General features: G+C 50.0%; 1 protein-coding gene across 2 annotated transcripts; it reads left to right on the top strand.

Moving 5' to 3' along the window:
* The first annotated feature begins 380 nt into the window (after nt 1-380).
* On the top strand, nt 381-27,820 carry MPP3 (membrane palmitoylated protein 3). 2 transcript variants are annotated; one of them, XM_040245208.1, is made up of 20 exons: nt 381-466; nt 779-855; nt 1,672-1,728; nt 1,991-2,109; nt 2,277-2,354; nt 3,593-3,673; nt 3,919-4,056; nt 7,637-7,718; nt 9,218-9,303; nt 11,058-11,132; nt 14,610-14,806; nt 16,841-16,905; nt 18,398-18,418; nt 18,985-19,026; nt 20,441-20,605; nt 20,701-20,781; nt 22,116-22,209; nt 22,743-22,851; nt 24,466-24,588; nt 26,733-27,820. In XM_040245208.1, the coding sequence occupies exons 3-20, from the start codon at nt 1,704-1,706 to the stop codon at nt 26,907-26,909; spliced, it is 1,758 nt and encodes a 585-aa protein (XP_040101142.1). In that variant the 5' UTR covers nt 381-466; nt 779-855; nt 1,672-1,703; the 3' UTR covers nt 26,910-27,820. The 2 variants fall into 2 exon arrangements, with proteins under 2 accessions (XP_040101142.1, XP_040101143.1); XM_040245209.1 differs by lacking the exon at nt 381-466 and having other exon boundaries at nt 721-855.
* Nucleotides 27,821-27,974: the final 154 nt, after the last annotated feature.

The following is a 27,974-nucleotide window of genomic DNA, read 5'->3' on the forward strand; positions in this document are numbered from 1 at the left end:
GCGCAATAAATGTTTGCAACATCGAAATCTGTGTTAAGCAAGCGTCCACCTTTCAGCACTCGGTGTGTGTGTGTGTGTGTCGGAGGTGGGGGGAGCGGGGGTGGGTAATGTGCGGGCGACGGGGGCGGAGGGAAGGCTGGCTGTGTGCCCTGGTTGGGGACACAAGGCAGGGAGCTCCTCGAGGCTCGGGTGGGAGGATACGGAGGAGGGGGTACAACGCGGGAGAGCGAAGCCCGAGCCGGCAGGGGACTGGCGGTGCCAGACGCGGCGTGCGCTCTCCGCCCCTCCCCCTCCCCCCACGCGCCCCCTTCCCCCTCCTCCTCCCCACGCCTCGCCTCCTCCCGCTCCGCCACCCCCGCCGGCGCGGCCGCGGCAGGGAGGGGCCGGGAAGGCGGAGCCAGCGGCCGCCGAGGCTCCCGGCACCCGCGCGGCTCCGGGTCTGGAGCTGAGATCCAGGCTCGCCCAGGTAGGAACCGGCGCGGGCGATGGATCACGGACTCGGAGCCGTAGGGGCCCGGCAGGAGGGGAGGATGGGCTAAGACCGGCCTCTCCTGCACAGGCAGCCTCGCGACCCAGGGAACCCCCCCTCAGCTTGGTGAGAGCGGGGGTGGGGGGGACTCAGTCCCCGCCCCTCCGTCCCTGGCCTCCTCTCCGCGCCCACCCCCTCCTCCATGCGCACCGCTCCTTTCCTGCCGGCCCGCATCCTCCGAGACAGCCCCCAGCGTCCCCCAGGTCCTGCCTTGCCTTCTCCCAGCCGCGCTCCTTGTTGGTCCCACAGGTTCCTTCCCAAAGCGAGCCGGAGTCTGTGCTTGGCTGCCTGGGGGAGTTGGGGGCACAGCTCGAAGGAGCCAGAGGGTGAGTCTGGCGTAGGGGGGCGGGGCGGTGGCTGGAGGGCCGGGGACCATTCTTCTGCGCCTTGGTGTCCGCGGGACTCGGGCGGGCGCTGTGGGGCTGGCTCCATGTTTGCGGAATGAATGAATCATTACTCTTCCTTATCCCCTTCTGAAGGAGGACTTTTTGAGATCCACGTGCTGCACAACACGTTGGGGGGCCTGCCGAGATAGGGCTCCCCCCGCCGGCATAGTAGACACGACTCTCCTTTCTCCACCTCCTCTCTACTCTCTATTTTGAGGGCAGGATCGCTTCTGGTTGGGGCTTGGGAATGGTGGGAAAGGAGGGGCTTGTAGGCCCAGCCAGGTACTTGTTGACAGTCAGGAGACTTGAGAGAAGCCCCTTAGAAGGCCACAGAGGAGCGGGGAGCTGTGGAGGAGAGCACCCGCTGTCAGGTAGGGACCGCTTGTCGCCTGATAACCGCCTGGAAGGGCCAATGGAGTATAGATTCTGATCTACAATTTACTGAACGGCCCTCCCCACAGCCTCTGTTTCTTCATCAGGTAAATGGAAATATTAATGTCTGTTCCTCAGGGCTTTGAAGAGATTAAGAAAAATGTCATATGAAATCACCAGGACAGTGCTTGACACATTGGGAGCACTCAGCAAGATTGGTTTTCTTTCTTTCCTCTCTGAAAACACTGAGTGGAGAATTTGTTCCCATCCCTTCTGTCCCCGAATTGGTCATGGACAGTCACAGTACACATGTAATCACTGTTTGTTGAATGAATAAGCTTGCCAGAGTTTCACATCCCACCCCATCCCCTCTTTTTCTCCCAGAATCCACAGACAGAGATCTAAGCAGCACAGACATGCCGGTGCTGTCTGAGGACTCCGGTGAGTGTCTCCTGGGGCCTGGCCTGCCACAGTCCTGAAGACAAGAGCCTGCCCGGCAACCCGGGGCAGCAAAGAAAGCAGCTGCTACCGGTGTTGGCTCGGAGCCCTGGGAATGAGAGCCGGGGTGGGCAGGGGTGGGGGTGGGGTAGAAAATGTGCCCCGGGCAGGGCTGACATACTGTTGGAAGGTCTGCTCCGGGTCCCTTGGGGCAGGAAGTAGCCACTGCATTGGCTCTACTGTGTTTTTCTCACTCTGTCCTCAGGTTTGCATGAAACCCTGGCACTACTGACCTCTCAGCTGAGACCTGACTCTAACCACAAGGAAGAGATGGGCTTTCTGAGGGACGTTTTTAGTGAAAAAAGCCTCAGTTATTTAATGAAGGTAAAGTCCTTTCTGCCCCAGGAAGGTCTTTCCCTTATGCTGCCCTCTGAATGAGCTGGTTTGCAGCCCCAGGCATCCTCATAGCTGTGGGTGGGCTGTGTGACATCCAGGGTACATCTGGGCAATTGTCTTGGGAGGCCCCAGCCTGAGTTCAGCTGTGTTTGCAGATTCACGAGAAGCTTCGCTATTACGAGAGGCAAAGTCCAACCCCTGTCCTGCACAGCGCTGTGGCCCTCGCCGAGGATGTAAGCCCCCAGTTTCTCCTTCTGGCCTCAGCCCCTCTCCCACCCCTAGCTCCTTCATCTGGCCTGCTTGCCATTGCTTAGCAAGGGACCATCAGGGCTCAGGAGCCCCAAGGTGAATAACGTCTCCTCCCCTTCACCCTCTTCTCTGGGCCTCCTAATAGGCAGGGAGAAACTGGTGAGCCTTGGACAGGGCCAGGGGCCATGGCGACATGATGACACCCACTTACTGTGTGTTCCCCAGAAAGTCTGTTTTCCCAGCTGTGATGAGAGCAGTTCCCAAACAGTTGAGGGCTGGCGACAAGAACAGGTCAAACGTGCACACTGCGTATCTGTGCTTTGTGGAGGCCCAATATGAAGTCCTGGGTCCAGGGACTTGCAGCTTCTTATTTTTTGTTGTTGGTTTGGCTGCTCCTTTGTGGTTTGTGGGGTCCACCAGGGATTGAACCCTGGGCCTTGATTGCTGGGCCCCAGGCAGTGAAAATGCCGAGTCCTAGCCACTGAACCGCCAAGGGATTCCTAGGCTTCTTGTTTTTTAAAGGAACCCTTCCTTATTTCTTGTGGACCTATCCTTTGTGTCACATGGTTGAAAAAGCTGTCCTGGTTGATTACTAAAGCCAGTTTCTGAATAAAATCATGTCACCCCCGCGAGGGATAGAGGCAGATTCCCTGCCTTTCTTGCCTGTGAGATGCCATTAGGAGCAGCTTAGGTTGCCAGGCTCCTAGGCTCAGCACTGCCTCTAATATTAGCTCTGTGACCCTAAACAAGTCACTCAACCTCTCTGAGCCCCAGTTTCCTCATCTGGAACATATGGTGGGGGTAGAGACAGAGAGCTAGACAAGCCCAGGTTCAAGTCTTGGTGGTGCCGCTCACTACCCTGGGGACCTTGGGCAGAATACTTAATCTCTCTCATTTACTTCTCACCAGTGAAATGGCCAAATAATAGTACCTGCTCCATCTAGTTTGTTGTGAGAATTAATCCACATGAGGCAAACAGCATCCAGGAAAGCCTTCATAAATTAGCTCCCATTAGGATTAGCCTGTAGAGGCTTCTCATGCTCTCTGATCCCTGGAATGACTTCCCTGGGAGCCACAGTCTTAGAGTGACTGAGGGTCCAATGGCCCCTGGTGCTGTAGTCGTGGCTGGGGGGCCCAGGGAGCAAGGTTTCCCCTTGGGTGACTCCCAGGAGGCTCGCAGCACCTGCAGCCATCTGTGGCCTTCTCTCTCCTTCCCCTGCAGGTGATGGAGGAGCTGCAGGCCGCCTCCGTGCACAGCGACGAGAGGGAGCTGCTCCAGCTGCTGTCCACCCCCCACCTCAGGGTAGTCACGCCACAGTCCCTGCCTACCCATGCACCTGTGTCTCCCGGGATGGGGATAGGAGGAGTGCTTGGCCATGAAACTGAGGAAAGGAGATTTCTGAGTTAGGGTTCCTCAGCCTAAGTGTCGGGGGAGGTCGTCTCTCTGGCATGAGATCTGGGACCCCAAACCACTGCCCCCTGGCCAGGTCCCCTGGACCCCCATGTGCTTTGGAGGCTAGCCCTTCTGTTGTCTTGCTTTTGTGACAGGCCATGCTCATGGTACACGACACAGTCGCCCAGAAGAATTTTGACCCCGTTCTTCCCCCTCTGCCCGATAATATCGACGAGGATTTTGATGAAGAATCAGTGAAGATTGTCCGCCTGGTGAAAAACAAGGAACCCTTGGTATGTGGTCCTCACCTCTCTTCCCCATGCTCTCCCTGTTTCTCACCCACCCACTGAGAAACCCAGGAAGGGACCCCCTACTGCAGTCTTTGGAGTAAGTGATGGCAGCTTTGTCAGGGCTGCTACTAGTCCCTGCGACACCACTGTGTGCAGAGTACTCCTTTCTCTGGGTAGATTCAGCCTCCTTTTGCTGTGGCCAAGCTCCTTTGTGCAGTCGAGAACCTGCACAGCTGTTCAGGGCAGCCCTGATCATCACGCTCTGAACCAGAGGTTGGCAAACTATGATCCAACAGCCAAACCCAACCCAGTCAGTGTTTTTAAATAAAGTTTTATTGGTGCCTGGCCATCCAGTTCATTTACGTGTTGTCTGGGGGCCCCGCCTTTACATGGCAATGGCAGACTCAACGGAATCCGTGTTGCCTGCAAATCGTAAAACATTTATTCTTGATCCTTTCCAGAAAAAGTTGGCCAACCTCTGTTGTGAATTCTGAGGAAACCCAGGGTAGCAGCCATTCTTCTTTGCAGCTGACAGATTGTTTCATTTTGGTCCCAGTTCAGCATTGATTTACCGAGCTAAGGGACAGGTTTGTTTATTAGATGGAGGGAAGTAGCAGCAGTCCAGAGAATTGAGGGCGTGCCCTAGAGAATACCACAGCTGGCCTTCTTCACTGTCAACTTTCACCAAGTGACCTCAGATGAACCGCTTCTGCAAACTGGCCAGGGTTCTCCTCTGCTTTTGATTCTTTACTTTCAAAATGGGGGCAGTCATCCAGCTACTTGGCAAACACATCGTGAACCCTCCTATGTGCCAGGCACTGCATTAGGTGTGGGCAGTTCAGAGAGGGTTAAGACTTAGTCCATGGGGTCCCCTGGTGGCCCAGTGATTAAGACTCCATCCTTCCAATGCAGGGGCTGTGGTTTCAATCCCTGGTTGGGGAACTAAGAACCCACGTGCTCCATGGCAAAGTCAAAAAAATTAACAGACTTAGTCATCACCCTCAGAGTTTACAGAAGGTAGTAACTGGGGTGTCCTGGAAGAGGTGATACCCATGCTAATTTTTTTTTAAAAAAAGAACAGAATTTTTCCAGAGGGAAGGAGGAGAAGAAGGGCATTCTACCAGTAGAACGGCATGAGCAGAGCCATGGGAAGGTGAACGGCATGGTAGATTCAGGGAACTGGCCAAGTTGGAGGTCAAGTGTGACAGAGGTGAGGCCAGATCATTAGGAGAGCATAAAGACTGGATTGTCACCCACAGTTGCTTCCCTGGACTCTGAAGGTAGTGGGGAGCCACTGAAGGGTTTTAAGTAAGAAATAAAATGGTCAGATTTTCAGTTTGAAAGATCATCTTGGCTATGAAGTAGAAAGTCACCTGGAGAGTGAGACCGGAAGCAGAGGACTTATTTGAGAGTGGGGGCCAAATACATATGGTTCAGAGACAGAGCTTGACCTTAGTTTGTGGGAAGAGGGAAGAGGAATCCAAGAAATACATCAGGAATAAAATTAATGTCACTTTGTGACTGCCCCGGTTTGGGCAGGAATCTGGGGAGGCATCTTGGATATAAGGCGAAGGTGTCCAGCTGGGATGACAGGTGGGCGGTGGGACCATGATTCAAAAGGAGGAATAAAGAGAAACTTAGGATCCATTGAATTCAAGAGGCCTGGGTGCCTGCAAGCGGAGATGTCCAGGAGATAAAGGCTTAGGTGTGTAGAGATGTGGACTTGGTAGCTGCCAGCATCCAGAAGGGGTTACAATCCCACCTGAGAGGCTGAGACCACCTGGGTGAAGCGTGTGTAGAAAGAGACAAGGAGAGGACATGGGCCAAGTGCTGGCCCTTTAATCAACATTTAAAAGACAGATATAGGAAGACTCAGCCAAGGAGACCAGTTGATCACTGAGAAGTACTGTGAGAGAGGTGTCGCCAGGGCCCAGGCTAAGAGAGCATTCCAGGAAAGGGCAAATCAGAAGATCAGAGAGAGGAGATTGAGCATGGCGATTGACATGGCAACTCGTGGGTCGCTGGTCCTTTTGCTGGTGCCCTTGAGGCTGGCAGGGAGTGAGTCAGAGCAGGTGTGTGCTGCCTCTTTGGGAAGCTTGCTCCAAAGGAATGGAGACTGGCATCCATTGGATGGGGCTGCCACAGTTTTAATGATGTGACAGGCTTGATAATATTTTTAGGACCAGGAGAAAGAGTCACTGGGGAGGGGGCATTGAGAATGCAGGAGAGGGAGGGAGGGAGATGGAGGGACCAGCCTAGCCAGGAGGGTCCCCTCTGCTGACGTGGGGAAGAGGAGGAGAGGATGGACAGAGATGCTGGCAAGTTTGATGGTCTGAGGGGCAAGAAGCCACAGGGTTCTTAGTTGCTGGTCTCTCTTTCCAGCAACATTCATTTTATGGATTTCAAATGAAGTTAATGATTAAGTGTGCCAGTGTGTTTGCACTTACAGCCAATAATTAGTGGTTAGCATGTATTGAACACTTGTGCTTTGTCGCTCAGTTGTGTCTGACTCTTTGCAACCCCGTGGACTGTAGCCTGCCAAGCACCTCTGTCCATTGTGATTCTCCAGGCGAGAATACTGGAGTGGGTTGCCATGCCCTCCTTCAGGGGATCTTCTTGACCCAGGATCGAACCCAGGTCTCCCACCTTGCAGGCACATTCTTTACTGTCTGAGCCATGAGGGAAGCCCATGAATACTGGAGTGGGTACCCTGTCCCTTCTCCAGAGTATTTTCTCAATCCAGGAATTGAACCAAGGTCTCCCGCGTTGCAGGAGGTTTTTTTTTTTTACCAGCTGAGCTCCTAAGGAAGCCCATATTGAGCGCTTACTGTGTACTAAGTGCCTGGCCTGTGTTATCCTTGCAACAACCCCAAGAGTCAAATGCTTTCCCACACCCCAGAGGAAACAGTCGCAGAGAAGATGAAGGGCTTTCTTGCTAAAGGAAGGCCATTGTTCTTAGTAAATGACAGAGCGGATTCAAACCCAGGGCCATCCAACTCCTGACTGCTGCCCTGCCCTGCCACAGCCTAGCCTGCCTGGTGCACGAGAGCTCGTTAGTGCCCTTCTCATCCTAGACATCATGTCTGCCGTGTTTTGGGTGCCAAGTCCTGGTCCCAAATCTCCGCCTGGGGCATAGTTGGTTCCCCTTGGCAACAACAGAAGGCCTGGTAACCCCGTGATTGGCTCAAGGCAGGTTGAGAATTTGCTGGCACGGATTCTCCTCATGATTAAATGTCTTTGCAAGAGGCAAGGGCTGTGATGTGATAGAGAAAACACTGCATTTGGCATCCCAAGCTGGGTGACCTTGAAGGTGCTTACCTTCTGTGTGCCCCTGTCGCTTACCTGTCACATGAGGCTGTGACAGCGTTACAATCGTGCTTTGTTTAAAGTGCTGTGCTATACTAATTCGAGACGTTGGTTTTATTTTGTCCTCAGCATGGCAAGGTGCCTGCTGGGCTGTCCCCCCTGGGGTGGCAGAGGGAGGAACAAGGGTGGGAGGGGAAGGCTCTCTCTGGTCCAGAGAGTCAGAGTCTGAGATTTGAGGCTGCTGCTTAGGGGCCTGCCTGCTCTGTCTCTGCTGCAGGGGGCCACCATCCGGCGGGATGAACACTCAGGGGCTGTCGTGGTGGCCAGGATCATGCGAGGGGGCGCAGCAGACCGGAGTGGTGAGTGGCATCAGGCCGGCCTGGCCATGGTCACGGCCATGGTCCCCCCAGCCTTCCTCCTTTGGTCATGGGTCTCCTTCCCTTCTCCCACTGGCTCGCCTGTTTGGGATGTGCTTTACTTTCTGGGAGTGGGACTGGAATTCTCTTCTCCTTCCTAAGCCCAGTAGAAAATTTCTTTGTTTGAAAATAGGTCAGGCATGGAGTCCTTTAAGGGTCATCAGGATGGTTTGTGCATTGGCTTAGCCTGGGGATTGTGGTAGTTGAGCTTGGTAGGTAAATCCTAACTAGGGAGCAAGACACCCTTTCCTGACACCCCAGTTGCTTTAGCCAGCCTCAGTTACCATGGGGAGCGTGTTCATGTCCCAGATTTGTTTGAGTAGAAAACAAGTTAAGAATCACTGTTGTGAAACAGGCTCACAGATTTAGAGAACAAACTTATGGTTACCCGAGAGGATGGGCGGGAGAGGGGATAGGAAGTCTGGGATTGACATGTAAACACTGCTGTATTTACAATGGATAACCAACAAGGACCTGCTGAATATAGCACAGGAAACTCTGCTCAGTACTCTGTAATATCCTACATGGGAAAAGAATTTGAAAAAGAATAGATACATGTATGTATGTAACTGAATCACTTTGCTGTACACCTGAAACTGACAACATTGTTAATCAACTATACTCCAATATAAAATAAAAAAGAAAAAGAATCTTTGGTGTATGGAAGAACTAAGTTGGGAGGCAGATCTCCTGGGGTAGAGGAGTGTTGCCCCCAAAAGTCTGGGGACCATTGTGGTGGGAGCCTTAAGACCAGTGCCTCCCATTAACAAGCACAGAAATGGCCCAAGTGTCTTGTTAAAATGCAGATTCTGACTCAGCAGGTCTTGGGTGGGCCCAAGACTTCTGCAGCCCTTCCTGCGTCCTGGGTGATGCTGCTGCTTCTGGACTGGTGTCCATATTGAGTGGCAAATAGGACCCCATATGCAGAGTTGCTTGTCATTAAAGCAGAGGCCAACAGACAGGTGTGTCTAACACTCTTGACTCCATCTTCTCTGGTGCCCTTCAGTTTTCATGTAACATTGGAGAAAGATGTCCTTGGAGTTATGTCTGTATATCCAGGAAGGGGAAGAGTTAATGATATTTTTAAACAAGCAGAGGTGACAGCAGAAAGAACATAGGCTTTCTATAGCCAAGTAACTGCGTCTGTGCACTGGCTCCATTATTTCTTAGCAGTGTGGCCTTGGGCAAGCTGCATCGCTTTTCTGAATCTCAGCTGACTGTTTGTAAACTGGGGGTTTCACCAGGCTGCTGTGAGGCTGTGATTCGAGGTGAGCCACCCAGCACACCTGGGGATAAGTTCATTCCAGTCCCATCCACTACCTTTAAGCCTTGAATCTCCCCTGCTTGGGTTCTGTAGGCAGGTGCCAGAGGTGCCTAAAACTTCGCGCTCTGGAAACCTTGGCCCCCTGGCTGTGCTGACGGTCAGCCCCTGTGTCTCCTAGGCCTGGTCCACGTTGGAGACGAGCTCCGGGAAGTGAACGGGATCACAGTCCTGCACAAGCGGCCCGACGAGATTAGCCAGATTCTGGTCCGTGCTGTGCGTGAGCTGGGGGTGCGGTGGTTCTTCAGAGACCCAGAGCAGGGCGCTTCCTGGAGCCAGGGCTGATCTAGCCCAGTCTCCCTGTTTTCATGGGGAGACTGCAGGCCCAGTGACCTTACAGTGTGCCCTGCACTGGGGCGGGGGTTGAGGGTGTCGAGGACAGGAGGAGGGGAGTGCCCAGACCACCTGCCTCTCTCAGACTCTGTCTTCAGCACAGCCATTCTCCCTACCCCCAGCCTTGTTTCCTGAGGACCCTTCTAGAAGAACCTCTTGAAAGGGTCCCCTCTTCTAAAGAGCTGAGGAACATGGAGTAAAAGGCTGTAGCACAGGAGAGCAAGGGCTTTGGGGTCAGCTGGTCCTGGGTTAGAATCTTGTCTCCATCACGTTACAATTGTGCAACCTTGGTGGTGGTGGTGGTTTAGCCGCTAAGTTGTGTCTGATTCTTTTATGACCCCATGGACTGTAGCCCGCAAGACTCTTCTGTCCATGGGATTTCCCAGGCAAGAATACTAGGGGGGGGTTGTCATTTCCTTCTCCAGAGGATCTTCCCAACCCAGGGAATGAACCTGGGTCTCCTGCATTGGCAGGTGGATTCTTTACTAACTGAGCCGCCAGGGGTGTCTTGTGTAACCTTGATGGACAAGTCATCAAATCATCAAGTTGTGATTTCCTTTCCTGTACAATAGGGGTAGGGATGGTTTCTCAACCAAGGCATGGTTATCATTAGGATGTAAACATCTGGAAGAGGGCATTGCACTTCACAACTGTGAGGGGATTCTAGAGTAGCCAGTGCTGGGATGGAAACAACCTTCTCAGTCCATTCTGGAAACTGAAGTCAAAACTGAAATTATAAAAAGCCCCTGTCATAGTTCTGACCTCTATAATCCTCAGGCATCCTCTTCCAGCATGACACTGTTTGCTAACTTTTAATGGTTTGGGGGGTTGGAAACGGGATGAGATCTAAAGTTCAGAGGCCCACTCTTTAAGGCCCTGACTACAGGGGACCCTGGTTGCAGGCAGACCCTTCAGTCTTTCTGCCCCCTCTCCTTTTCCCCTGGTTCTGGGCACCAGCCTCCCATGTTCCAGAGTGAGGCGGGATCAGGGACAGTATTGGGTGAGATGTGCTCTAATGGGCCAACATGTGCTTCCCCATGGGCCCGCACGTGGGGTGCAGGATCTGTCTCTGGTAGAAGGGAGGGGGACCTGAGATTGGGGAAGATGCAGGTCAACACGGAAGTGCTGGTTGGGAACCAGCCCCAAATCAGGCAGGAGAGAGGAAAATGAAATTGAACGAGAATGTGAAAATAACCCAAGAGAAAAGAAGGGAAGCGCTTGAGGACACTAGAGGTCAGGAGGGAGAGAGAGAGCTGTATTTGTTGTATGCATTGTTCTCAAGTTCTCATTTAGAATCTTCTGGGGACTTTCCTGGTGCTCCAGTGGTTAGGACTCCATGCCTTCAATTCTCCAGGGCCCAGGTTCAATCCCTGATCAGGGAACTAAGATATTGCAAGCTGTGTGGTATGGCCAAAAAAAAGAAGAGAGAGAAAAGTGTTCTATCCCTTTGTCCCATAAAAATGCTTGAGTTAATTCATCTGGGTGCCACCACAGAAGGGCGGGTCATAGGGGAGGCTGCAAGTCCAACTTTCCTTCTGCATGTGAGTTTCCAGATCAGGGAGGTAACATGTGATGTCCTGGAGGGTTAGACCTGGGAGATGATATGGTCATGTGCTGTCTCCTTTCAGGCGCAGTCCCAGGGATCCATCACCCTGAAAATCATCCCAGCCACCCAGGAGGAAGACCGCCTAAAGGACAGCAAGGTATGGGGGAGCTGAAGACAAGGGAGTGGGCAAGGGGGGTGGTGGGGGTGGCAGGACTCCTGCCCTGTCTTTGAAACAGTCACTCGGGAAGAGATCATCCATCCTGGTCCTCGGAGCAAGTGCTCGGCAGAGACCTGTAATTCAGTCATCAAGTGATTCATTTGTTTGTACCCCATCTCTTCTAAACAGGATTTGACATAGCTTACTAATAAAAGACAAGATTCTTCTAATTGAAGTAGAAAAGCCGGGCCATGAAGAGGAGGAGAAAATACCAAATGTTCCGGCTTCAGGCCCAATTAAGTAACTGCCATTTGTTTAATTCCTGGTGGAGCCTACCTTTGGTGGGCATCTGCTCTGTGCCAAGCGCCCTGCCAGATGCTGGAGACCAGGATGATTAGTAGCTTAGAGGTTTCCTGATTTAGTAGGGGAGGCCGGGGACCCAGTGTCTCCTGGAAACGTGATAAGTGCTTCAGGAAAATTCTGTGCAGAGTTCTCAGTTCAGTCGCTCAGTTGTGTTTTACTCTTTGTGACCCATGGACTGCAGCAGAGTTCTAGGCACTTTTTTTTCCCCCTTCATTGGGTCTTCGTTGCTGCATGTGGGCTTTCTCTGGTTGCAGTGAGCAGGGGCTACTCTCTAGTTGTGTTTCATGAGCTTCTCATTGCAATGGCTTCTCTTGTTGCAGAGCATGGGGCTCTAGGGCTCAGTAGTTGTGGCACATGGGCTTAATTGCTCCGAGGCATATGGAATCTTCCCAGACCAGGGATCGAACCCGTGTCCCTGCATTGGCAGGTGGATTCTTAACCACTGGACCACCGGGGAAGTCCCTAGGCACTTTGGAAGGTGGCACATAATAGGAGGGCTGGCAGTGAGCCTAGAAGAGGGAGAAGAGAAGGGCGGGCAGAAGGGTCTGCATAAGTGGGCGCTCACAGACATGGCAGAGAGGAGTATGAGGTCCATGAGAAAGTGCACTGTGTGGGCCTCCAGGAGGAGGGGGTGGTGTGCTGGTGAGGTGGGTTAAGGCTCTGTCTGAATGGCCTTGAATGCTTTGTTCAGAATTTTGACATAATCCCTGCTTAGATTTCAGAAGCCCACCCCGATGCAAGGATTCGAGTGCAAATTGTTTATTTGGCAGTGACCCCAGGCAACACCAGCACAGGGTTGGGGAAGGGAAGGCAGCCAGTGCAACAAAGGGTGTCGTCTCAGCAAGTTACCACCGCAGACAACCAGAGCTTAATCCTGCTTCAGAATTCGGGGTCCCCTGTAGACCATGCCTCCTCCATTCCTCCTAACAGCTGGGAGAGCTGGGGAGGGGAGAATCTAGACACCAACTCTCACCAGGCTGTACCCCAGGGGTTAATTCCCAGCAGTTCCTCCCTGCTGGATTAGGCGAGAGCAGATCCCAGTGGCTGGAGGAAGTCGTTAGGCAGTCAGGGTGGGGTGCACTGAAAAGGTAAGGCCCCTGGGGAATATGGGAAGGCACCCCACAGGCCAAGTAACAGCCTCAGAGGCAGTGAGAAGCTCCTAAAGGTATTTAGATTTTTGGTGTTCTTTGCTTGTTTGGTTCTGAGAGGGAAGCGATGGAAATCACATTTGTGTTTTACAAAGCTCCCTAGGGCAGTGAGTGGAGGAGGGTGGAGATGGGGTCCAGGGCACCTGGTAAGAGTCTGAAAGTTAGGAGTTAGTTAGTTATGAGGTCCCTGTCCTCATAATATTAATATATGGCCAGAAAATTCATACTATTGTCTAACTGGTAGGAGCTGTAAAAGCCCAGATGAGAGATTATTAAGCCCTGAGCGGAAATGGTGGTAGGGAGGATGGAAGAGGCATTACTCTGACTTCCCAGTAAACTTGGATCTGAACTTTCTGGCAGCCAAGGCAAAAAGGAGAACATAATGAATTACATACTTCTCATGGAAGATGGAAGGAAGCGTGCTGATGTTTCAAGAAAACTAATTTTCCGCCCCCATCTCCCAGGACCAGGAGCAGCAAAGATAGGGCATGAAAACACTTGGCATAGAGTAGGTGTCAATAAATAATTTGATGAATGGCAATTAATAGCAGACAGTGTCTGACAGGTTTTTTTACGCAAATGAAGAAATCACCTTCATATGACGATTTCTTATTTGTGCCTTCAGTTGAATCCCAGGGCACACATAATACCTGATGGAAGGTTGTTCTTCCTGGGACAAGCTGGTATGGTCTCCATATGCAGCTTCTGCAGATTCTAACTTGATACAGGGAGAGGATTTGGTTTTCCTGGAGGACAAAATGGGTAGCTTATCTCTTAGTCCATCCTTTCTGAATATTTGTCTTTTAGCTAGGTCCTTGGTCAGGGCTGGCCTTCTTTTGAGTGCCTGGGAGCCTGGTGACATGTATGGCTAAATGAGGGTCCCTGTCCTCATATTAATATATGGCCAGAAAATTCGTACTATTGTCTAACTGAATCTCTTTTGCTTGGCACCTAAGGGATTTGGATTTGTCTAAGGAAAACCTCTGGCCTTTTTTCCCCCCCTATTTTGCTGTTAAAGCAATTGGGCCATAACGATTTGGAAGTAGGAATAAATAAATCCATGCCACTGAATTATAGAAGAGAATGAAGAAATGGGACCCAATGCTGTCCCCATCCTGTTCTCTAGAGGGATGGCTTCTGGGTACAGAAGAGAGCTGGGGGTTGGCCAAGTATGTGACTCATGAGGTAGGACTGAACTGTCAAAGACATGACTGTCAATTACCCACTGAAAAGTGATGATGAAGAATCGGTAACAGTAGTTTCATTGATATTTGTGTTCTTATCAAAACATCTAGACTACTTAGTTAACAGATGGCTGCTGACATCATTAGGGGCAGTTAGCATATCAGAAATAACATTTGAGTTAGAAATTGTGCTTGCCTTTGCTTTTTTGCTCCCAAGACTAATGGTTGCTTTGTGTAGGCTGAGAGGCTATTGTAAGGACAACAGGTCAGGTTAATAAGGAGATGTTTAGGTTGGAAAGGGAAATCCGTAAATCGTTTTCTGATTCTTTCTTTTTTAAATAGCTTAGCAAGTTGATGTTTTTTAAAGCATTTATTTATTTATTTGACTGCACCGGGTCCCAGCTGCAGCAATCAGGATCCTCCTTCCTCTCTGCAACCTCATTCAGGAACTTAGTTGTGGCAGGTGAACTCTTAGTTGCAGCGTGGAGGATCTAGTTCCCTGACCAGGGATGGAACCCAGGCCCCTTGCATTTCAGAGGGTGGAGTCTTAACTACTTTACCACCAGGGAAGTCTCCATTTTTTTGATTCTTGATGGATTTCCCGAGTGGGATATTAAAAATGATTGAACAACAGTAAGAAAATAGGTGTGGTGGGTTTCTGATTAGCCTTCTATTCTTAACATTGCTTGTTCTTCCTAATTGTGAACAGCCTCCTTCGGCCTTCCATGTGGCATAGACGTGTCAGTGCTTTCAGGCTGTCTCACCTAGCTCCTCCCCTGCAGGTGTTCATGCGGGCCCTCTTCCACTACAACCCTCGGGAAGACCGGGCCATTCCCTGCCAGGAGGCAGGCCTGCCCTTCCAGCGCAGGCAGGTCCTGGAGGTGGTGAGTCAGGATGATCCCACGTGGTGGCAGGCCAAGCGAGTGGGGGACACCAACCTTCGAGCTGGCCTCATTCCTTCCAAGCAGTTCCAGGAAAGGTGGGTCTGGGGCATGTTGTAAGGGGGTGTGGTTCTAGAGTGGCCGGAGGCATAAGTACATGGCAGAGCCCCAAATCTCTGCTAGTAAACCCTGGGGTGGGGTTGCCCACAGGGTGTCCTTCTGTAAGCAAAGTACCAATGTGCTTGTGTTGGCTCTTCTCTCATCATCGGTAGTGATGTCTGTTTGAGATTTTAGTCAGTGTATATAAATCTGTACTATTAAATTAATGTATATTTTATAATGCCTACTAGGGCAAGTTGAAAAATAAAATATAAAAATACAGGAGAGGAGGGTAAGGAAAAGAAAATCACCCAGTCTCACCACTATCTAAACAGCATAATTTATTGCCTTCCTGTGCCTGTTATGTGAGTGGTGCATATAGAATTTGAGGTCTTGCCTTTTCTTTTTTTTGGTAACTTAACATTTTGACGTGAGCATTTCCAGCATTACTATAGAATAATAGTATTTATTCTATACTATTAATTAATAGTGAAGAGTGTGAAAGTCAGTGGTATCCGACTCTTTGTGACCCCACGGACTATGTAGCCTGCCAGGTTCCTCTGTCCATGGAATTCTTCAGGCCAGAATACTGGAGTGGGTAGCCGTTCCCTTGTTCAGGGGATCTTCCCAACCCAGGGATCAAACCCAGGTCTCCCACATTGCAGGTGGATTCTTTACCATCTGACCCACCAGGGAAGCCCAATTAATCTCAATATAATATTAACTAATGGTAATATAATATTTCATCAGGAGATGTACTGTTTATTCATAGGCAGCAACTATGGTTTCTGCCCTGCAGGAGCTGACAGTTTAGCTGAAAAGTCACACGTGGTTCAGACGAACGCTTCATATACAATGTAATGTGTGTGAGGAGGATACCAGGTCTTAGCAGGAGGACTGGCCCCAGTCTGGGCCAGCATGGAAGGCTTCATGGAAGAAAGGTCATACCTCAAGTGACTTCTCTTCTTCCCTGTGGCTGTACGTTGATGCTCTCTTCAATGTTTCACTGCTACAAGGCTGTAATAATTATCTTGCACATAGTCTGATCCTCATATTTCAAATTGATTCCTTAGGGTGAATTTCCAAAAGTGTAAACCCTGGGTCAGAGGGTGTGGCATTTACAGCTGCAGCCCTCTTCCATTTTGGGGGTGTGGCATGACGCTGTATGTACAAACCTCAGGGTGCATCCATTTCAGTGGCTCTCCTGGTGTGGTCCCCAGGTGTATTAGCATCCCCTAGGAATTTGTTAGAAAAGCCAGTCCCTGCCTGGGCCCTGCCCCAGACCTGCTAAATCAGAGACCCCAGGGCCAGAGTCTGAGCTCTACGTTTTAACAGATAGTCCAGGTGATTCTGAGGGGCTGGAGTTTGAAGACTGCTGCTCTGGTTCCTGGGGGCAGCCTCAGACCCATCTGCGTCTTTGGCTTCACAGGTTGTGGGGGAAGGCACTCTAGCTGCATTTAATTGTGGAAATCTAGACACCTCCAGGAGCCCTGGGTGTCAGCTCAGAGATGAGGCCTTGGAAGCTGCTTCTCCACTGAAGGCCACATTGAATAAAGTGCCAGGCTGAGCTCTCCATTGGGCTGGGGAGAGGGTGGTTAGGGCATTAAATTAGAGTCGCTTTCACCCTTGACTTCTAAGAGTCGTTCTGCTGTTTTCTGGCTTCCTCAGAGATGGGGAGGCTGGGTGACTGGAGAAGGGGCTTCCTTTCCTTGAAAATCAGCTTTGGGAAAGTAACAACCAACCACTGATCATGGACACTGGGCTCTGCCCACTCTGTGTGTGAATGACCACCTTAGGCTGGGCAAGCATCTCTCAGAGCAGGAAGCTTAGTTTTTTCCTCATGGACCTGTGAACACCTGTCCAAATGTCCCTCTGCACTGGAACTCAGTGTGAAGCCAGGGGGCCCTTGGAGTGCCAGGCTGCACCCCACTGTGGGATCCAGGCCTTGGTTTCCCTGAGTTTTCCAGAAGGTTTCCTCTGACTGGTTCTCTCATCCAGCTCATTGGCCTGCCTATCCCCTTTTGTCCCCATAGGCGACTGAACTACCGGAGAGCCACAGGCACCCTGCCGAGTCCCCAGAGCCTCAAGAAGCCCCCCTGTGAGTAGTCTGGCGGGATGGCACTTCAGGGAAGCAGTTCAGGGAGGAGCTGGGGTTAGGACCCTAGGACCCTGGGACGTCATGTGGGGAAGAAGCAAGCGCTGGGCTGGAGCGGGTACTCCTGTCTGAGCTCTCAGACCTCCTGAGGGAGGAGGGGCTGGGGAGAGGGGTGAGGAGGAGAAATGGGGGTAGGTGGTAGGGAGCTATTCCCTGGAGAGGAGCTACTATATTGGGGGCCCATAGATAACACTGCAGGGCATGGTGATGCTGCTTCCAGAATCGTGTGCAGACTGTAGGTGTGTGTTGTGTTGTGTCTGTGAGAGGCTCCACGGCTTTCCTTAGATCCCCAAGGGGCCCCCTGACCCTGACAACGTAAGAACCACTGATGCTGGAAGGGGTTGGAGGTGGCTGTGAGTGATCTCACCCTCTGTGTTAGCAGCCAGATTTGATAAATAAAAGAAAAGGACTCCCAGTTAAATTCAAATTTCAGATAAACAATGAATTGGTTTTTAATATAAGTATATCCCATGCAATATTTGGGACATTCTCATGTAAACACTGCTACATTTAAAATGGTTAACCTACAAGGACCTATTATATAGCACATGGAACTCTGCTTAAGGTTATGTGGCAGCCTGGATGCGGTGGGGGAGAGTTTGGGGGAGAATGGCTACATGTATATGTATGGCTGAGTCCCTTCGCTGTTTATCTGAAATTCACATTTAACTTAGTGTCTTGAATTTTACCTGGGAATTTTACTCTGTGCAGCCCTTACCTTTTACAAAACACTTTCACTTACCTTCTTGCCTTGTAATCATCACAACAGCTCTGGTTCGTAGTGGAGTCAGGGTCATCCTTTTTTCCAAGATAGTAAACGGAGGCTCATGAGGTCAAGGAAGTGGGGTTGGGAACAGGGTTCCAGAGCCTCCAGGTTAGAGTCCCTGGTGGTGAAGAAACATCAGGGGATGGCCTCTCTAGCGGGGGGTCGAGAGTGGGGCTCGGAACCAAGTTGGGGGGTTAGAGGCACACCAGGTGACTGGAGTGCAGCTGGCCGGCTGCCCTGCTCTGTGCTCTGCCATCATCTGCATCTGTGTCTGCCCAGGCGAGTCTCAAACCCCAGAAAAGCGGGAGAGGTCCCGGTCCGCCACAGACACCCTTCAGCGAGCTGCTCCCTGGGCTCTGTGGCTGCGTTTCCAGACTTGCTCTCAAGTCGGAGGGGCTGCTGAGTACGTTGGCCCTGAGGCCGCTTACTTAAGCCAGTAATGAGCGGGCTTTCTTTGGGCCGCTAATGAGACACACATAGGAAGACTAATTAGAGCAAGTCTTGGTTTAATAATGCACCGCAGCTCAGATCACAGGTTTGTTGGAGGAGAGAAAGAGGGGACAGATGGAGGGCTCCTGAGGACCCGAGGCTGTTGCTGCCTCTCGGTGGCAGGGCCTCCCGGTTCCCCTCTGCTAACGCTGCTCCATCTGTCTTTTGTGCAAACCGCAGATGATGAGCCCTGTGACAAAGGTAGGCCTGGTATTTGTCCCCTGTGCGCGTGGACAAGGTCCCTTTTCTGTAGACTGTCTGAACAAGCCCCTTCACCCACTCCTCCTGGGGGGCGGTGCCCCTCAGGCACCCCTCCTGGCACCTCACTCCCGGCTCTGCAAGCCGGACCGGTCTGCTCCTTCCGGCGTGCAGAGCTGGTGGGGACACGGACCCAGCCTTTCCCGGATTCTGGCTGGGCTGGTCACATGACCTGCCTGGGCAGCGGGCAGGAGACAGGAGGGCAGGGCAGGGCGAGTGTATCTCCCCTCCTTATCCTCACAGGCCCTAACTCAGAGGGGCTGGAATGGGGCCTGCTGACCCCGAACCCTATCAGGTCTGGAAGGGCTGTTTGTGGCCTAAGCATGGAGCACTGGGTGAAACAGAGGAATTTGTTTACCTAGGGCTGACTGGAACACGGCATTTGTCCCAAGCCCCTCTGAGACTCCATCCCAGAGGGTCCTGCCTGGCTACCTGTGGCCAGGTACCTCTGGGCTGGGGCGTGTGTCCAGCCTGGCTCACCGGCCTCCCTCTCTCTGCTTGGTTCCCAGAGACCTGTGACTGTGAGGGGTATTTCAAAGGACACTACGTGGGTAAGTAATGGGGGCTCCCCTCCGGCCCTGCCTTAACACCCCTCCCCCTACCCATGCATAGCCTAGCCCATCACGGGCTCTTGGGTCAGGGAGAGGTGACTGAGACCCAGGAGCCCCTCAAGAGCAGCTGAGTCTGTGGGACCTACCTTTCCCTTCAGTCTCTGTTAGCCAGAGGCCAAGCTGAGCCTGCCCTGGCCCCGGGGTCTGCAGCCTGCCCCCACCTTTCATCCAGCCACCGGGAGCAGCGCCCTGGACAACGACCCCTACCTTAGTACCAATTTTATTATTACCATAACCCCAATTGTAGTTTATTCGGTGTTTCTTCCATCCCCATACGGCAGTCGCACCTTTTACCAGTCTCCGAAGTACCTTTGCTTCTTTTATTTTGGTAAATCTTTACAAAGGCCTTTCATTCAGGAGTAATTTCAAGCTTCCTGAAAAGCTGTGAGAATTGTACAAAGAACTCCCATATACTCTACAGCTTGGTTCACCAGACGTTAACACTTTGCCGTATTATCTCTATCAGTCTCTTTTTCTGCATATACACATTTTTAAGACTATTAAGTTTTTTTTTTTTTTTAAGAGTATTTATTTTTGGCTGCCCCGGGTCTTCATTGCTACACACAGGCTTTCTCTAGTTGCGGCAAGCAGAGGCTACTCTCTCGTTGTGGTGTGAGGGCTTTTCACTGCAGTGGCTTATCCTGTTGTGGAGCATAGACTCTAGGTGCATGGGCTTCAGTAGTTGTGGTGCAGGGGCTTAGCTACTCCGCAGCATATAGGATCTTCCCGGACCAGGGACTGAACCCATGTCCCCTGCCTTGGCAGGCAGATTCTTAACCACCGCACTACCAAGGAAGTGCCACATATACACATTTAATCCTCCACCCTGAGTCATGTGAGAGCTAGTTGCGGCCATCATATCCCTTCACCCCTAAATAGCTCAGCATGTGTTCTCTAGGACAAGGACATTTTCTTATAATCCAGGGCTATTATCAATTCTGGGAATTTCTTATATATATATATATATATTTTCAATTTATGCTGTTCATATCAACATTTTCGCCATTGTCCCAGTAATGTCCTTTAGAGCATTTCTCCTGACCCAGGATCCAATCTAGGAGCACCCATTGCTTTTGTAGGTTTGTGTCTCCTTTCATGGATAGGGGAACTGAGGCTCAGAGGGGTGATGACTTACCTGAGGTCAGTCACATGCCAAGTAAGATAGTAGCCTTGAACCCTAATTTTGGGTGCCAGGTGGTCCCCCTTTCATCATATTACTGGGCATCCTGCAGCAGGAGGTGGTTGGGAGAGGCCAGTGGGTCTCAGTCGCACCTCCAGGTCTGACCAGGTAGAGAAAGTCTATAGGGAGATGCTAGGCCAAATACCACGGTGTCCCCCTGCCCTTCTCTCCAAGCTGGTCTTCGGAGGAGCTTCCGGCTGGGCCGCAGAGAGAGACTGGGAAGCCCACAGGAAGGAAAGACGTCTGCAATAGCCGAGTCTCCGGAGCTGCCGACTTACGAGGAGGTGACCAGGTACCAGCACCAGCCTGGCGAGCGGCCCCGCCTGGTGGTTCTGATTGGTAGGTGACATCTCCAGAGAATGGGCTGGTTTCCTCCCTGGTGGGGAAGGGAGGGAGCCCAGCTGGAACCTGGCAGCCTTCCTCTTGTTTCTCAGGGTCTCTGGGAGCCCGACTGCACGAGCTGAAGCAGAAGGTGGTGGCAGAGAACCCTCAGCACTTCGGTGTTGCCATTCCACGTAAGAGGGTCCGAGTGTGTGTGTTTGTGTGTATGTGCATGCATGCACATGTGTGTCCACACGAAGATTTCTTACGGCCTTGACTCCAACAGCAGTGACTTTTATGCTGTGTTTTGAAGAGTAAATAGGAGTTTTCCAGGCAGAGAAGGACGAGTTCTCTATATCAAGAGAACAAATGCAAAGGTTTGAAGATGTGACCCAGAGTAGCAGTGTGAGGGAGTGAGGAGCTTAGTGTGGGTGACTGGTGGGGTATGAAGCTGAATGGGAGGCTGGGTTGATCAAGAGGGTCTCATATACTCATCTAAGGTGTTTAGAATGTAATCACTGAGTGAATAAAAGTATTAACACAAGCACATGGTCACAAGTGACCCTAGCAGCTTTGCCAGAGGTTGGACAAAGAGGTCACACATTAAAGTGCAGAGCATCGCTTGGGTGGCTGCCCTCTGAGACCCCTTCTTTTCTTGCAGAATGCTCTGGAAAAAGCTGTGTACTGCTTTGAGTGTGTTCCTTGTTCTCTGGGGAATCTGATTTTCCTCAGAGGTGTGCACCTTGATTCTATTATGGAAATCAGAGGGAAAACACTATGTGCTTTAAAACTGTGTAAGAGCCACCTGTGCAGAAACATCCAGTCCATAAGGGGACTGTCTGTCTTCACGTCTCCTTTCCTCTCAAAATGAGAAATAATTGAATAAAGAATTAAAAGCATACAGCAGGGTCATCTGAGTTTTTGGCTCTTTGGCTCTCAAAAAGAAAAACAATTAGGAGGGACTTCCCTGATGCGCCAATGGCTATGCATGGGGCTGGGTTCGATCCCTGGTCAGGGAACTAGATCCCATATGCTATAACTGAGAATTTGCACACTGAAGTGAAGATAGAAGATCCTGTGTGCCACAATTAAGATCTGATGCAGCCAAATAAATAAATTAAAATATTTTTAAAAAGAGGAACAAACGGGAAATTAAAACTTAGAGGACTAGGAATTCCTTTAGCAATTCTTTAAAACCTGCAGCATCAGTGAGGCAGTTTTGCTGAGTGGTTAGGGGCATACACTTGGCCTGAGACAGTGTGTTCAGCCTGGCTTTGCTCCCTGCCAGCCTTGGGACCTCAGAATGGGGCTTAACCTCTGCACCTCTCAGTTTCCTCACCTGCAAAACTGGGGCCTTTTGCCTACATCACAGAGCTGTGCAAATCAATGGCATACCTGCACACAGGGACCCTTGATGAAGGGAAGTGGGTGTTTGTACACAAATCAGTGATGAACCTCTGAAAGGAACGAGAGCACAGCCTTGCTGTGACATGACATCTCTGCCCAGTGGTCCTTCTGTCTTCCACAGATACCACTAGGCCCCGGAAGAGCCATGAGAAGGAAGGAGTAGAGTATCACTTTGTCTCTAAGCAAACATTTGAGGCCGACTTGCATCACAACAAGTATGTCATCTTGATGGGCCAGTGGGGCCTCCGTGCAGCTGTGTGTCTCTTCATCTGGCCAATCTTCCACTTGACCTCCTGGGAAGGCTTCCCGGAAAAGGCAGAGAAAGTGGGGCAGGGGTGGGTGGGGGTGGTAGCCGTGGTGGGCCATTGATAGCTCAGTTGGTAAAGAATCCACCTGCAGTGCAGGAGACCCTGGTTTGATTCCTGGGTCAGGAAGATCCAATGGAGAAGGGATAGGCTACCCACTCCAGTATTCTTGGGATTCCCTTGTGACTCAGCTGGTAAAGAATCTGCCTGCAATGCAGGAGACCTGGATTCGATCCCTGGGTTGGGAAGATCCCCTGGAGAAGGGAAAGGCTACCCACTCCAGTATTCTGGCCTGGAGAATTCCATGGACTGTATAGTCCATAGGCTCGCAAAGAATCAGACACGACTGGGCGACTTTCACGTCACATTTACCTTCAGTGCGAACTCAAGCGAGCTCGGGAGCCGAAAGCCTTTTTTTTCCCCTCTGGTGGTTGGTGTTCTAGGTTCCTGGAGCATGGTGAATATAAGGAAAACCTCTACGGAACCAGCCTGGAAGCCATTCGGGTTGTGATGGCCAAAAACAAAGTTTGTTTGGTGGACGTGGAGCCAGATGTGAGTTCCTGGGGCCAGTTAGGGATTTCCCATTAATGGAATTTGTAAACTAGGGGGCTATACATTTTACAGAACATTCAACCTCAGTGCAAGGGCTTTTTATTCCAGAGCAGTGAATGTTAATATCTCTTTGGGTCTCCTTGGAACTTCCCTTGGATCCAGTGGTTAAGACTCCGTGCTTCCACTGCAGGGGGTGCAGGTGTGATCCCTAATTGGGGAGCTAAGATCCTGCATGCCACGTGGTGCAACCAAAGCAAACAAAACCCCAAACATCTCCTTGGGTATCCCTTTGACTAATGAAAGGTTTTGTACCCCAAAATGTGCACCTCTGTGCAGAAACTCCCTTAATTGAAGGGACCCTCTTGGTGGCCCACAGACCTGGGATAAACTGCATGCAGTAAATCAATGCAGCAGGTGATGGCACCAACTGGTTCATTAGATGTGACAGTCAGGGTTGTTGTTTAGTTGTGAAGTCATGTCCGGCTCTTTGTGACCCCGTGGATTGTAGCCTGCCAGGCTCTTCTGGACAGTCAGTTAGATATAAATGCACCAGTGAAAGCTGGGCCACCCCCTTCCCAACTAGGACAAGTGAAGTCAGTGGCTTAGAGGACCACTGAGGGAGGCAGTCAGGAGAGCAATTTGAAAGGGAAAAAGGGCAGACTTGACCTTGTGAAGTGTTTCAGAAACATTTCCAGTCCCGCACACCCCGCAGGGGCTTAACCATCTTTTTCACCTTGTCTTTGAGAAAAACTTCTAAGCTTTGAACTCAGTCTGGGCATTTCTTCCCCCTGTGTGGAAACAGAGTTCTGATTTTATCACATAAACTGTTATTTTACAGAGCTAGACTTGAAACAGATTCCCTAAAGTACCTTATGTCCAGAAAGGAAAATCCTCACTAATTTGGACTTCCTGGGAGTTGGTAGTTGAAATTAAAATAGTCTGAATTTCAAAAATTTTTTGAGAAGTGATTTTATGATTTGGGTGGGGGAATGCGAACTGTATACATAGCAGTTTAATACCAGTGTGTCCGAATAGAGGCCCTCATACCATAATAAAATGAGCTAATTAACAGGACAATTTGCATTTGGAAAACCTTTTAAAGTCTTTACAGTTTACTTTAAGGGATCTCTTAGTCTCTTCATTTGCTTAACAAACTTTTTCTTCTTTGAATATCATAAGGAGGCAGCCTGTGTGATAGCACAAATTTTGCATTAGTCCAAATTGATGACGTCTGACTAAATAGATACACACATTGAATCCTGCTGGTTTTTCCTTCAGCAGTAGGCAGGCAAAGAAGGGCGTATGAAGGCTAATTAGAGCTTGGGGGAGGGTGGGCAGAGCTAAGAGAGATGGCAGCTCCAGGAACTGAGGCTTTGGAACCTCTGTTCTCAGCGAGTGAGTCTCCAGGGCCCAGTTGAGCCCAGTGTCATAGTGAAGAGTGGGAAAATGAGCAGGTGGTCTGCGTGGTTGAAGTCAGTTGTCATATGACTGTATAGTCAGGACCTTTGCCATTGGGGTGATGTGATGAAGCACACCGTTATTGAGCATTCAAGAAATGCATTTCACAATAAAATATTCTCGAAGTATATAACATTCCTGAACTTTCTTTTTCAGGCACTGCAACAACTGAGGACCTCAGAGTTTAAACCCTATGTTATATTTGTAAAACCTGCAGTTCAGGAAAAAAGGAAGACGCCACCCATGTCTCCAGCTTGTGAGGACGCAGCAGCCCCACTTGTAAGTTTTCAAGGTGATCATTTCATCTTCCAAGGCCTAAAAGGGCCTGTTAAAGCTGCATGTGGGCAGACGTACCTTCTGCATGAGACCATCTTTCCATTTTTGCCTGTTGCCCGGACTCAGATGTCATGTGATGATTGGAAGGCTTAAGTTGGGGCAGCTGGAAGCACCACCTGATTCACACAGGGGCGGCTTAACCAGGGTTTCCCACCCTCCACCCCTTCACATGAGCATCCTCTCAGAAAACAAGGGACTGACCTCTTTCAGGCACCTGATCTGAGTGTGACAAACCACAATAATTTGTTGAACTCCTAAGTCAAACCCGAATAATTTTTAATTGAAACACCAACTTCAGGTCCAGAAAGCTAATCCAAGATGGAGGCAAGGGGCAGCAGGGGGAGTCTTCCCTACATGCTGCTCAGGGCTGAGGCTCTCTTGCTGAAGCCGCAGGTGGTTGAGTTCCACCTTTACAGGTCAGGAAAAGGGTTCAAGGGATTGACGGCTGCAAAACAAATGTCACACGTTTTACTCCATTACAGATTTACTTGAGTTCTTTCAAGAGACAGATATTTATTAGGAAGATAGAGGGATTTAGGGGCCCAAAAAAAGAAAAGTCCCTTCTATAATTTCTTGAATAGATACATGCTTCCAGGATGAACCATGAGGGTGCCCGGGGGAGAGGAAACTCCAGAAGTAGTGGACAGGTCTACAGGATGTGTGTGTGTAAGGGGTTGGGAGAAGTAGGATGTTCGATCCAAGGGCAGCAGTGGGATGCTGCAGGGTGCTTTTGAATAGGAGAGGAGCCCTGCAAGATACCATAAAGAATTGGGAAGCTTGGCCCAATTTAATCTATTGGGTTGGCAAAATAGTTTGTTTGGGTTTTTCCGTAAGATGTTATGGAAAAATCTGAACGAGCTTTTGGGCCAACTCAATAGTTTTTTTTTTTTTTTCCCCTCCTAGAGGGTTAGAAGTAAGGAGAAGAAATCGTCTCAGCCTTCCTGTAGGTCTCTACTATTTTTGCAGTAGCAGGCAAAACTGTTTCCTAGCCCTTTAGAACATATTTTCTGAAAGCATGGACACTGTCACTAAAGAAGGAATCTGGTTTTGATTGGTGACAGAAGAGGAGGGGGGAATATTCTGGAATGCCCTTTTAGGGGTGGACAGCTCACCCCCTTCCATGACAGAATAAAAACACTGAGCCCTAGAAGCAGAGGAGAGAAGGCAACAGAGGATTGGAAAGGGATAGAAAGGGAGGTGGGTGAATGCCGGTGATAAATTTTACTTTGCAGTTTTACTTAAGAGTGGATCCTGCCACATTCCTGTCTTCCAAAACCCAAGTTCATTGTCAGTGAACTACCTGCTTGGAATTTGACTTACGAGAGGTATTTCTGAATGAAGATTCAGACACTTGCATAGGTTGGGGGAAGGGAGGGCTCATTGGCTGTCTATGCTTTAGAGTTAGGTGTCAGGAAAGCAATCTGATAGAAGTCAGGTATCCTAAGGAAAAGGGGCATTGGGTCAGGGTTGTCCCAGACTTTCTTAAATAACTCTCCTTTGTCTACTATGCAAGTGGTTGGCTCTGGTTTGAGGAAATGAAAAGAAGAACTGAGTTCTACAGGGTGGATTAAGATATCCTCTGAGGGCATTCAAATTACTTCTTTTCCTTTTTACCCTCATTGATTCCAGAAATGCTTGCTTGGCTTTTGTATAGTGAATACTATTTATGGTTCTTTCCTGTAATTATTTTAACCAAATTGCCATGTACCCTAATTGTACTATATTGGAAATACCTTCAGACAGGAAGTGTGATAGTGACATACATATACACACAGATAGACTCAGCATCTACCCAGACCACTTCATATCAGCTAACAGGTCCTCAGTAGATATCTTTTGAATGACTGAACAGTGATTATGGCTACAATTCATGAACTTTTCTTGGACGTTGGATAGACTAGCCTCACTACGCCCTTGTGTACCCAGTTGGTTCTTGCGTACCCAGTTGGTTATTCAAGGGCCATATTCATGCACTTATCGCCTAAAAATCAGAGATTGCAACACTGCCCATGACAAAGGTTGTAGGTCCATTACTTGTCAGGGGGATAACAACCCACTTGTTCCGTAATTACCCCTTTTCCTTGCAGGATGAGGAGCAGCAAGAGATGGCCGCCTCTGCCTCCTTCATAGACCAGCATTACGGACACCTGGTGGACGCTGTGCTGGTAAAGGAGGACCTCCAGAGTGCGCACAGCCAGCTCAGAGCGCTCTTAGAGAGGCTGAGCAAGGACACTCACTGGGTACCTATTAGTTGGGTCAGGTAACTGTATCCTAGAACATCCAGGTTGGAGGGGACCTGGAAGACCAGCTGGCCCAGCCTACCCCATGCTACCATCAAGGAATCTCAAGTGAGAGGGGCAGAATTTTCCATAAACTCCATCCTCAAGAAGAGTCTCTGTGGAAAGTCTTGTTTGTCATTGGTTTTTGTCCATTGCTTTTCACTGCACTCCTTTGGAGCAGAAAACATGAGTCAAAAGGGGGTATATATCACAATATAACACGTCATTCATTAAAGTATCGCAGGCAAGTTGACCCTGATTCTCTGTACCAAAGTTGAGTAGCCACTGTCTTTTGGTGGGGGAGGTGGTGGTGAATGTATGCAGTACCAATTTGCAGAGGTAATTTAAGCTTTATAAACAGACTGACACTTCATTTACTGGGCTTTGTCCAAAGTTGAGTGGTTTTACCCAAGAGGACTTAACATGCAGTTGAAGTTTGCCTGTCTTCAGGCACTAAAATGTTGATCTTTTTAAACATTTTGAAAGTTTGTGTTTGCCTGGCAATGGAAAATGTGGTTCTCTGCCCTCTTGAATAGTGAGCATTCACAAACTTTTTTGACAGACTAAGGTATGCTTCCCTGTCACCATGAGTTATTGTACTATTCTATGATACGGTGGTGTTTTCAGGGACTCTTGTGGAATGTAAGGCTGCCTGTGCCTTTCCTATATATCCTCAGACTCCAAAAATTTACCCTTGCTTGCTTTGATTTATTCTGTTCTGTCACTTGTCCCTCTTGTTCCTGACAGTTGCCCTGGTTCTCACCTGTCCCTTCCTTCAGATTATAGGAGCTCCTGACATTCTAGGTCATGGAAAAACAAATGATCCCCACACCTCCACCCCCCACCCCCATCAAATCTATGTCTAAACCGCAATAAATCAGCCCTAACTGTCAAAATCTAAGTATATAGACTCTGAGTGTGGGCCTGATGGGTTGTCTCTGAGCAAAAGTGTTTAATATCACAACACATTTGTGATACATCTTAGCTTCAAAGAATTGTATTTCTTTTTAATAGCCAATGTATATAAACCTTTACTCTGTGCCAGGAGTC

The sequence above is a fragment of the Oryx dammah genome, unplaced genomic scaffold, assembly GCF_014754425.2.
Source record: "Oryx dammah isolate SB20612 unplaced genomic scaffold, SCBI_Odam_1.1 HiC_scaffold_8, whole genome shotgun sequence".
Lineage (NCBI taxonomy): Eukaryota > Metazoa > Chordata > Mammalia > Artiodactyla > Bovidae > Oryx > Oryx dammah.

Bases quoted from the DNA above. Each gene is read 5' to 3' on its own strand.
- MPP3 (XM_040245208.1), top strand. From the start codon at position 1,704: ATGCCGGTGCTGTCTGAGGACTCCG. The intron at 9,304-11,057 runs GTCCGTGCTGTG...GTCTCCTTTCAG, and splicing joins ACGAGATTAGCCAGATTCTG to GCGCAGTCCCAGGGATCCAT. The intron at 19,027-20,440 runs GTAAGTAATGGG...CTTCTCTCCAAG, and splicing joins TTTCAAAGGACACTACGTGG to CTGGTCTTCGGAGGAGCTTC.